Source organism: Pararge aegeria, chromosome 20 (assembly GCF_905163445.1).
Source record: "Pararge aegeria chromosome 20, ilParAegt1.1, whole genome shotgun sequence".
Taxonomy (NCBI): domain Eukaryota; kingdom Metazoa; phylum Arthropoda; class Insecta; order Lepidoptera; family Nymphalidae; genus Pararge; species Pararge aegeria.
Genome location: NC_053199.1, coordinates 10,611,778 through 10,624,226, shown reverse-complemented (window position 1 = coordinate 10,624,226; position 12,449 = coordinate 10,611,778). Strand labels below are relative to the sequence as shown.

General features: G+C 34.6%; 1 protein-coding gene across 3 annotated transcripts in view; it reads right to left on the bottom strand.

Annotated features, from left to right (window-relative positions):
* LOC120632527 overlaps positions 1-3,243 on the bottom strand; it is a 38,777-nt gene extending 35,534 nt beyond the window's left edge. For 2 of the 3 annotated variants that reach the window (XM_039902347.1, XM_039902349.1), the window contains exon 1: positions 2,970-3,243. In XM_039902347.1, coding sequence (XP_039758281.1) covers positions 2,970-3,089 — 120 coding nt within the window. In that variant the 5' untranslated portion in view covers positions 3,090-3,243. Of the gene's footprint in view, positions 1-2,313; positions 2,727-2,969 lie in introns of those variants that run through there. The other variant, XM_039902348.1, reaches the window with a different exon arrangement.
* Between the last annotated feature and the right edge of the window lie 9,206 nt (positions 3,244-12,449).

The window sequence follows — 12,449 nt, the reverse complement described above, 5'->3', positions numbered from 1 at the left end:
CAAAATGGACATAAAAAAATGAAAAGTATAATTAAACAACGTTTACAATTTGACAGCCTTATCATAGCGATTTCTTCCAGGCAACCAATGGCCAAGAAAACAAATACAGAAAATAGTTTAGTGGTGCACATATACCCATAAAAGAAATATGTCTAATTCATTGTTTCTAAATGAATAATGACCAACACTTAGTACATATTAAATGTAACAATATAAGCCAACGCTCATATTCTTATGTAATTTTATGAATGGCTGGCTTGCTTTGCAGCTCATATTCTTATGTAATTTTATGAATGGCTTGCTTTGCAAATGGACCATTCTCACTCTTTTTCCATGGTATGACTACTCTCATTTATTGTAAATATTTATATAATATTCTTAAAACAAAAGTAGTAAGAGTTGCAATCATAAATACATCACTAAACAGCACATAACATAAAAATAAAAATACTACTAAAATTAAGTAACTAATTAGCTAATAACTAGATAATTACGCTATTTGTAATTAGTAAATAATTAAATACCACCAATATAGTACTTAAAGGAACTTTTAATATTGCTTACATTTACATAACCTGTTTGATATTAAAATTAACTAATTACAGATTAAATAATGAATGTTTCCTGAAGTATGTAGTTAACTAATTATACTTTCTACTAAGAGCCCCTAATTAATTAAGTAGAAAAAAAGAAAGAGTACAGGTGTTTTTGGTTCATATTTATGTAATAACATCTACCATAAATTATATATATTTGCTGGTTAATTTAATTTTATTTTTTAGTAAGATATAGGCATAAGTGCTTCATATTTCTTGACAGAGACTATCATTCCATAAAAAGTCTTTAAATGCATGATTCATTCACTTCAGTATATTATATTCACTACTGAGTGAAACTTTATATCCTTTTATATCTGTAAAAATATAAATATATTATTCCAGTATCTTATTGCATTGAAAATTGAGATCAGTTTCGGATAATGTAGCCACCTTTTACTTTTTGTCACAGAGCATACTTTCATTTTAAACTTTTACTTTGAGTGGAAGAGAAAGGAGATGTGCATTATATGATTATAATATGCATTCATAATAATTAAGAGTTGCTCCCAATTATTTGCTAAAACCATGAGATAATGTATATCTTATCAGTTATCAAATAAGAATAGACATTATCAACATTACGCTTGGTGGTACATTTCATATTCACTTTAGAACAAATATCATTTGAAAATATTTATTATCTGTGGTATAAACCACATCAGAATAGCTCTGTGCAACAGGTTTATACAAATTACAGGAGAGCATTTATTGAGCAATTTGTTTAATTAATTTTAATAATCTCAATAAATCGCTTGCACTTTTTAAAAAATGTCAACTGATTGATTGTAAGAGATCTTATTTCTCAAAGAGGTGACAAACCATTGGTTAGGACTTCAACTTTACTTTTGCTCCCAATTACCTATAACTTTCCAGAGTTATGTATGTTCTGAGTTATTGAATATCACTGGCTTTAAAGGTGAAGCAAATCATTGTGTAGAAACCCGAATGCCTGATAGTTATCTACAACATTCCCAAAGGCATGTAAAGTTTACCGATACACACATGGCCAGAGTTGTGGACTTCAGCAATATCTCATCTTATTCAGAGAGGAGCCATACAATTTATAGAGATGATTCAATCAAGGTCTTACAAACCATTAAGATATGCTGCAGGCAAGTAAATGCAATAATGCATTGCTCACCATATGATTTTAAATGTAAAATTTTAGTACAATATCAATTTAAGACAACTTATAAAACTATTACTTTAATGATCTAACAAATATAGAGGGATGAGTTCTGTGATGACATCCTGATTTTAAATTAGGATTAATGGACCATGAGATATTGCTTCTATGCATGCTAACTATTTTCATTATAAACCTAAAATATATGAATAGTACATGTTTAAATGCTACACAGATAAAAACATATAATATTTTAGTAGTGTTCATATATTATGCTACCCTTTAATATTTTTAATTACATTTCCCTAGGGTTGTCTGGAAAAGATTACTTCAGCAATAAGATCAGCTTTGAGTCCCAATATTTCTTTAGATTTTAAAATTGTTGTTTGTGTTATTTCATTTTTGTGTATTAAGTAATTAAGTACAACTGTACAATTTTAATTCAAATATTAAATCAAAAAAGAGTACTGATTTCAACATAAAATTCCAATGTTAATCTTATAAGAGAATATTATACCGGAAAGAGATAATGCATCTTTATATTATTTCACATTTATTAAACTTTTAAATTAGATGTTTGGAAATTACCTCAAATAATGACATCAAGTCTAGTTTTTTATCCATCTTTGCATAGGGTTTTTAACACATTACAACTTATTATTCACCACAAAGTCCAACCAAAACAGCTCACTTCACTAAATTATTAAACGCTTGAAAGGTCAAGTTCTGAGACAAAAGCAATTTATTCACAGGCTATTATTCAAGAGGCATATGGAAGAAATTGACCGCATGGTGCTACTGCTATCGTGGCACTATCGATGTTTACGTAAAATACGCCGGGGTCGTGATACGCACGCCGCCGAGTCGCACTGACTGAGGTAAATAACCAAGACCTAATACATAGGGTAAACCCGCAATGTTATTATACTAATTAGATAAGGAAACACCCGGGACCGACTGGTATTGGTAGATAGTTAGTTAAGGAGCCACGGCCGAAAACTAAATGAATGTCTTGTCTAGTCAGGTAACGGTAAAAGTCGGAGCGTAACCCACGAAAGCTGTAGAACAAGGTGCAATCGTAATTCGTGACTTCATTGCTTCACCGGGCGTCTACTAAATCGCTCGCTTGTACCCTTCACAATAACGTTCCATTTATTTGTCACACAATTGGCCTTTGATCCAACAATAGCCGCGTCGTGATAAGCTATCAATTATGTGATTACGAAACTTAAAAAGATACAAACCAGTATATTTTGGGGCGGGAAGCTGTCCATTTTGTCTATTTTTGAATTACAGTCGAAGCCCTGATCGTTTATTGACAGGTATTCTAAGAATGTATTCATTTCATCATTAATACCAGTCATGATTCTTTATCTATAATAGTCCACACAAAATACATTATGATTTCTGTAAGCACTTTCACTTTTTTTCTTGTCTAAAAAACATTGTTTATTACAGTATAAATGTAAATTTATTTCTTAAACATTATAAGCATTTCCAGCGTACAAAATAAATACATTTCAACATGACATTTCTACAACGCTTCCAACGTGGAATTAATGACGTCATGAAAGTACTTCAAAGAACACTTTTCGTGAGCTCATTGGTGGAAATTAGGTTGACATTGACGTTTAATATGATAAAGCAGCACAATTCAATCACGCCATCTACTGGCGATTTATTTAAACAAGGATTGCGTTTAGTTCACGCAAATGCACCTGTATATAAATGTACATGCATTGTATACCTTTTGCAACTGAAAAGATGGTGCATAAGTGAGAAGATTGTCGTTAACCAAAAATAAATTGTTTGATTTATTACAATGTCTTGGTATACATTTTTTTCTGGCCAAATTAATAATAAATCTTTCTTTTAACTCAAATCGCTCTTCTAACCGTCGAGATCGAAATATATAAACCATATATTGACTGCGAAATAGACTTTGCGAAGACTACGAATAAGAAAGTTATTTCTTGTTTACTGCATTGTTGTAAACATGTAAACCAATTCGAAATAAAAAAAAAATTAACCAAATCTAAAGTTGACCCCGAATAAAATATCGATCGAGATTCGAGATGTGTAAGGTAACAGGCTACACCGGGCTGTATACTAAGTGACAAATTTCATATTTAGTAGGTACCTACTATAGACATTTGCAATCACTTACCACTGCACCCACTAGAAAAACAATTAATTATATCTATCTCATTTTATTCATCATATACGTATTTCCACTATTTTATAAGATTTTATTTTGAGTTAAAATTTCAGAGTTCTTTTGTCGTCATGTAAAAACTATTCCGTACAAATTTGCTATACGTTCATCATCAGGAGCAAGTGTTAGGACAGCAATAATAGTAATTAATCGCTCCCAGACCGCAGTTACCAAATCAGCGCTAGGAGAAATCAAGCGTGAAAGATTGGACATTCAAAAGTGGGTCAGTGAACAGACTGAATATCGAATGTTACTGTCTGAATTTGAACCTCTTTTATATAAGTGTTAGACATATGCTGATATTTTCACGGCGCGGCGTAAACTTTTTAATTTTTTTTTTTAACTTAATATCTCAACAAATGATTACCTTCTGTAAAAATAACAAAAGATAATGAGACGCTAATTGAATAAATATAAATAAAATACTAACCTACAAAACCATCACCAACCAACGAGAGTCACAGGTGCTTATTTTGCAGAATTAATTTCATAGTTCTACTAGGGGTATAACTGTACATTATATGTTATCATTGTCATAAGATATCCACCCCCTACTGGGGCGTACCGCCAACGCTGGCCAAGTGCGAATTGGTAGACTTCACATGCCTTTGAAAACTTTTATGGTGTATTCTCAGGCATGCACGTTATCCTAAGATGTTTGAAAGCATTGTCGGTAGCTCTGGTTCTTTTTTTTTACTGATGGCGTAATGTCTGATAATAATTGCTTTATCATATTTTTAATGAAACGCGTGAAAAATAATAATCCTGTAAACCACTCTGAGGAATATGATGTATTTTCAGGACCAAAAAACCATCATGTTACTCTCCGTCCTTTCAACTAGCCCTATGCTAAAAACCAGGCCGATCAGTTTCTTGGTTAGGGCGTAAGGAAAGGACAAAGAAACAGAAAAACTTTTGCTTTTATAATAATAATAAATAATACGACAATACACACATTGCTATCTTGCCCCCAAAGAATGCGTAGCTTGTGTTATGGGTAAGATGTTAGACGACTGATAAATATTTTTAAGAATAATATACTTAATACGATACGATAAGCACTTAGATACAAAAAAACATTCATGTTCACAAACATTTTCAAGTTCTCGGGAATTCTTCAGGGAATCGAACCTACAGCTTTAATAGAAATTTAGGATTATGTGAGAAAGAAGTTACATAATCCATTAGACTCAGAAAGCAGGGTCGCTGCCCACTGTGCCAATCGGCCGTCAAATCTCAGATAATATTAGTATGATCTCTACTTCACTTTTACGTTTCCGTCGACCTACCTGGCGCAGTGTCGAGTGCTGTGGTCTGTTAAGTAGGATGTCCCGGAGAATCAAATATAACTGTTAATATTACTTTCAAGCCCTGCTACCGCCATAGACTGCACAGTCACCGCCACAGACTGTGCAGTCTATGGCGGTAGCGGGGCTCTTAGGGGCAATAACGAATAAGGCAAACGAATAAAAAAAAAAATAATTTCCCGCCGCATATTAGGGCTCGAAGAAACAGCATAGCAGCTACGAAATCTTAAAAAATCAAACACAAGCACTCAATCCAACCTCAATAACTTATTCCGTTCTCGTTTCGAAACGTAATACATTTTATGAATTTCCTCCGCCATTTTTATACGAGCCCTGTTTAGAATAATTTTAAGTCCGTGAGAAATCCGGGATCCTATCGTCCCAAAGAGGTTATAAATTTCTTTGGAAAATACGAGAAAGACTATTTATAGCTGTTTCGCGTATGCAGTGTCTTTTAATATGTTAACTATTGTCATAATTATTCATAAAAAACACAGTCATTTCAAGTAGTTTACCTACGTCTCAAGTTGATGGACACTTATCATCAGGTGGGCCATTTGCTACACCCAAAAAAAAAGGTGGACCATTTGCTGTAAAAAAAATGAAGACTATAATTATACAATAAGTATTATAGGATTTGTTTGTTTATTCATCCGCCTCTCCCACTATTGGGCAGAGGCCTCGTCATAGGAGAGATGTTTGGATCATAGACCCACCACGCGGCTCCGATGCTGGCTAGTGAGCTTTAACGACTATCATCAAAAGTAAATGATAATAGCCGGGACCGACGGCATTACGTGCTCCCCGAGGCAAGGAGGCTGTAACAGCCAAGTTCCTTATTCTTTAATAGAAAGTACGCAATACCTTATATAATTTGGCCCGACCCGGTATTAAAGTGTTTACTACTAGAATAACGAGGCGGTTTGTTTATTAATCACGGTTAATCTAAGGAAATAGTTAATTGTAAAATTTGAAAAAAAAACGGACAGCTTTATTTTTATGCAGTGTTACGAGCAACTATGGAACCCTACAATACGCGTGGCCCGACACGCACATGACCGGATAAAATTAACATTCAACGTAAGGTAGATACGTAACGAGTGTACAGCCGTAACGAACGGAAAGCTGATGAGTTAGTAAAACATACAATATAATAAAATTAACAATTTAGTATACATAGTAAGTACTTAACGTATATATAATCTGCTAGCTGTTGCCCGCGACTTCGTCTGCGTTTGATTTTGTTTTTTGATGTGGCATTCAATTGGCATTCAGGTATTCAGTATCGCTAAGCCTTAAATGAGGGGTTTGCTGCTGTCCGCTGAGGAGTTCTGTCCTCTATCTCCAACTACATTCATCAGATCTGCTCAAAGTTTTGGCAAAATTAAACACATATTATAACATCTATAGTACAAAAATAATTATTTAAATCAGTTATAATTGGTCGAAGTTATAGTGTAAAGTCATTAACCACTTTCATGCCCTCTCCCAAAGGAACCGAGCTTAATGTCGGTATAAAAAGTATCCTATATTACTTCTAACACTTCCAAGAATATGTGTACAAAGTTTCATGAGGATCGGTTAAGTAGTAGCGTAACAAACAAACTTACATTGACATTTATAATATTAGTAGGGATAGGGATAGGGATAGGGATTGGCAATGAAAGATATGAAAACAGTTTCCCTGACCGACTTCGGCCACAGTGCCCAATATCAAGAGAGATTTTCGGACTACGCGGCAGATATAATAGTGCACAAGTGTATATTGTGTAAGTGTATAAACACAGATGCACTGTCTATTCCCTCAACCTCATAGTCCCATCGGATTATGAGGTTGAAGGAATGATGGGAGTGAAGGATGGGATAGAAATTAGGCGAATGACCGACATCTTTACTTGCTTTCCGAGACAGTGGGGGTGAGTTACCGCTAATTCCCAAACTCTGGGCTAAGAATTTCTTGATTTAAAAACCCTAATATTTTTCTCTGGATGACCCGGGTATCAAACCCAGTACCTCGTCATGTACAGTCGAACATGCTAACCACAAGATCATTGAGGCAGTAGTGTAGCTTTAAGTATACTCCATTATTATTTATTTTTAACTTGTCTTATAGTGGAATAGTATATTATACAACACGTTTGGTAAATTTGATTTTGCAGTAAGGCGCGTGAGCTGTAACCAGAGCGACGAACAACCATCGTATCGTATCGTATCGTACGCTGCATATAGCCTGTGTTAAAAATATATATATAGAGAATATTTTCGTATTCAAAACTACTCGTATGTCCAGCAGTGGTCGCCTATGGTTTACATGATGATGACGATGCTTTAAGTAGTGGTGAAATACGAAAGTGCCAAGTGTGAGATCTACCTACGTACGCTATCGATCGAATAAGATCGCATGAATTTGACTACGATTTATATAGTTTCGAAGTAAGGGAGGCAGATGCGACGTAGAACTTTGAATAGGTATATAATATGATTTCATACTTAAATTGCAAAGTGTAAAGAACTAAGACTATTTGATGAAACATTCATCAACTTCCGGGATTACAAGTAATCAGTGAGCGATAACATAACATTGTAAAGAAATTAATATGAAGGTAGGCCTCTAAAAATTATTTTCGATTCAACTGATAATAATATAGCATTGTTCTTGGAAACTCATTTGTTTAATTAATGATAATAACCGGATCAGCAACGGCTTAAGGTGCCCTCAAAAGCTCCGAGGAACGTTGGTTGAACGGAAAGGCAAAGCAGGTAAAGTACACCCACGTCTCCGTAAGGTTTTTAATAATTAAATGACTTTCAATTATTTAATAACATGCCACAAGGAATATCATCTTAGTTACGGCCTGAACCCTCATTCTGAGAGTAGTACCGTGCTGTATACTGGGCCGGCAATAGGATGATTATGATGATGAGATCTTATACATTTGTATCTACTTCGGTACCAAATTGTTTTAATTATAAACTTGAAAGCAGTATATATAAATTTAAAATATAAATTTCCGCTCATTTCGATACACGAAATCTGAAATCTCTAGAAACTAAGGCTGAGGAATGGTAAGGCAAAGGTTGCTAACTATACAGCCAAAGAATTCCATGTTGTAGGTACAATGAACATTTTAATTTGGGTAACTCCGAGAAAAGCAGGAGGATTTGTACGGTGTTATTAATAATTTCTTTAATCTTTATCGAAACAGATCTTCAGCAATGTACTTACTCTCTGCACGTTTCGCTCCGACACCGAAGCAACCTCAGGAGATGTTGACTTAGCAATTGAAGTTATAAGAGGGTTTTTTTTTTTTTTACCAAAAAACACGTACACGCGTAAGTAGTTATACCTCTTCGGTGTAACAAGATGAAAATCTTTTCAAAAATTTTATCTTTCGCCGTATTCTACTTTTGCAGGAAAAACGACAGTAACAATAGAAAAAAGGTATTTCATACATTAAAAGTTTTATTATATTATATTATTATAACACCTAGTTAAATAAAGTTTATTTAAATATTACAAAAAAAATATTTCTACATAATAAAAGAAATGGACATAATAAACATAATTAAATTTGAAAAAAGACTCATTATCGGAACACCAAGTTACAATTTAATCAATTATATCATCGGAATGAGCCCGCAGACGTTGACAATTCAAAGTGTACGCTGTCAAACCTTATAGCTAACTTCAGGGTGTCGGTTTTTTGTGACGGTGTGCGCGCGCATCGTAAAAATTAACTCTCATCATTTTTCCCCAACGCGCCAAAAGAAGTATAACTTCAAAAACTACTATGTTGTTTGTATACGTACCGTTCGCTTTTATATAAAAGCAAAGAACCGACAGAAATATTTTGAAGATAACATGTATTTCTTGCTTTTTTGTTTTTATAGTAATTTATTATTCTGATCGTTTATTAAATCTGAGAGCTCCCAGGAATGCAGGTTTCCTCACTATGTTTTCCTTCACCTTTACAGCAAGCGAAATTTAATTGCCTGGAACGCACATAACATTAAAAAAGTTAGAGGTAGGTACGTGCTGGGGTTCGAACTCAGCCCCACCCAAAGGGGAAGCGGAAATACTAACCACTAGGCTATCACAGGTTCATTCAACCCATTATATCAATATTTATTTCCCATTTATTTCGTCTCTCATTATCGATGGTCAGGGAACAAGAGAGAGGTCTGAGGAGCCTCCTCGCTCCTCTAATCGCTATTGGTTTAACATGTTTATGTGTTTTTCTTTCTTTTTTCACGTCCTTTTTACAATCCTTTGTATGTTTATAAATGTGTTTGTGATTAATTAAGCATTTTATTATTATATATATTATTTATTGATTTTCCTTTTTTTTTACTCTTAACAAGTTAAGCTAAGTTATATTTATAAAAACAGCACTATTAAAATTTTATAAAAAAAAAGACCATCCACTTTTCCGATTGCAGGGCTTTTGCTTGCCCAAGCAACCGGCGGTCAGGGCTCCAGGGTGAGGAACCTGCTCACAATACTCGCCGTTTCGAGGACTTCTGCCTTCTATTCAGACCCTTGATCCAACAACCAAGCGAAAGCTTCTTAAGATGTTGGTCGAAGCTTTTCGCGAGAAGAACATTGACTGAAACGTCTATCCGAACAATAACGGTCGACTCAACACTACTATTATTATTATATAACTGCCATATGCTCCGAAAGGAAGCCGCGTGTGGCGTACATCCACAAGAGGGTTTGGCAAGGCAAAGGTACTGTTTGTTATCTTTGGTAGAAAATAGCTTTTTCGTACTCGATGTAGTACCAACGTCGAACAGATGTTATTCTTGGTGTCGATATTTTAGTATGGATTCGGAAGGACGAATAGCACACAATGAACCGAACACATCGCGAGATGAAAAATAGTGTCTATATTACTTTCATTTATCCCGACATATTTTTCATTAAATTTTTTCTTTAACTTGGCTTTATTATTTATTATAATACCATAAAATAAAAAATAAAAATATTTTATTCGACAAACAAGTACTCATATAAAAAGCAAAATTTACAAAAAAAGAAGCATAAATGTAAAATTCCAAATTCTCCTGCCGGTGTACCGACACTATGAAATTGAACAGACTATATATACGTATGTATGATAGCCTGTTAAGGATACCACATCGTGTTAAGGACTACTAGTTAGTTACTAGAAACGAGAAAGTAGTAGAGTAGTAAGTAGAAAGTTAGACATGAAGAAAGAAGTAGAATACAAAGGTGGCCTTATCGCTTGGTAATGCAATACTTGCAACGATCTTGAAGAATTTATTCACAAAGTTGATATATTATATAACTTGCATTGAAGATAGGCATATATATACTTTTTAACGAAAACAACGGGATGTTATAAGTTTGACGTGTCTGTGTATGTCAGTGTGGGTGTTTTTGCGTATGTACAGGCAGGCACACATACACACAGACACTTACACACACAGTGTATGTGTCTGTGTGTATGTGTGGCTGCGTGTATGTCTGTTGCATCGAAGCTGTCGATTATATGAACCGATTTTGATTTTGTTTTCTTTTTTGTTTGAAAAGTGACGTGAGTGAGTCCTTAAAATCGGCCCAAGACGGCCGCCGCGAAATTGGCAGTTTACATATTTTTTCACAACTAATAGAATATACAACATGAAAAATCTCAAATACAAGATGGCCGCCACAACAAAATGACGAATTACATTTTTCACACCTCCACTCCCTCAAGATGGGTATCAAATGAAAGGCCTGGACTAGTAGAATAATAAACACGATGTTACAAGTCAGGGATTTTAAATTTAAATTCTATATATTATTATTCCGGATAAGTCCCAGGATAACGTTACCGGAGGATATAAAAATGTTATTTACGCACGAGAACCGATTTTGGCGAAATTATGTTAAGATTAGACATAGCTTGCTGCTTGTATCCTGGAGATAGATATGGTTTATATGTTCCGGGGAAACTAAATGTGAGTTTGTTTGTTACGCTTTCACGCCTTATCTATTCAACCGATCAACATGAAATTTTGCATACAATTTATCTCTCTCTTTCTTTAGTCGTGAGGGTCGTGATGACTGCTTTGGCGAGTAATCTTATCATATATGATGTCTCTCCATGGGGGCCTGTCCTTGGCCGGTACTGCCTTTGTAGAAGGTACGTACCGGTTTCTCTTAGTTGATCAGATCTGCCACGAGGACGTCTGCCATCTACATTTCGTACCACTATCAACTTTTCAATGCTCTCGTTTTCGCGTCTTGTGATATGCTTAAAATAACTAAGGACTCGCTGAGACAGATGGTAGAAGGACGTGTTTTAATTTGAAGTTGCTTTTGTGAAATAATTGATATATTTGTGTGCTTAGCAGTCCACGGTATGCGTAGCATTTGCCTCCAGCACCACGTTTCGAACGCATCAATTCGCTGTTTATCCCTGGCGCGTATAGTTCACGTTTCTACGCCATAAAGGAAGATAGAAAAGATTAGTGCTTGTACCAGTCGTAATTTGGTTCAATTACAATTTACCAGAGTTACAAAAAAATACAATCCGTGGATACCTTTCATCCAGCAAGAAAATGCCTGTTTAAGTACGGTGAAAGAAAATAAACTTTTAGAACGGGACAATCCCGTTAAAAGAGCGTGACATGTACGGTTTCGATTTCAGAACGCTGCAAACTAATACTCGACCTAGAATCGTGCACTTATGTCCAAATTTTTTGCAATTTTTAACTGCCTTAATAAATAATCAATAACTAAAGTAATCAAGTCCATTTAGTCCATTCAAAAATAATTGAATGGACTAAATGGACTGTTGAATGAATGATGAAAATGAAATGAATGAATGTTACAAATATTTATTTTCTCCTGTGAAGAATCTCATAGATTAAATTTAACAATAGTATAAGTTCTTTGAAACTCATTAAAGTAGGGGTCAAAACCTAAGAAACACAATAATAACTTTTAATTTTAGTTAATCTAGCCTATATTTTTTTTATATTAGTTGCAGTAACCTTGGATGAATAAGGTATGCAGGTAATTATTTTTTATTAAAAAAATCCCAACGAAAAACGACGTTTAAAAAAGTGGAAGCAAAAAAGCCTTAAATAAAGGCAAAACGTTTCGCGACTGGCAAGCTCGACGTAGTCGTCTCGCGCTCCAATCAGGCCAGCGGCCAGGCGAGAGAGTAAACCAGTCAGCATCACGTGTT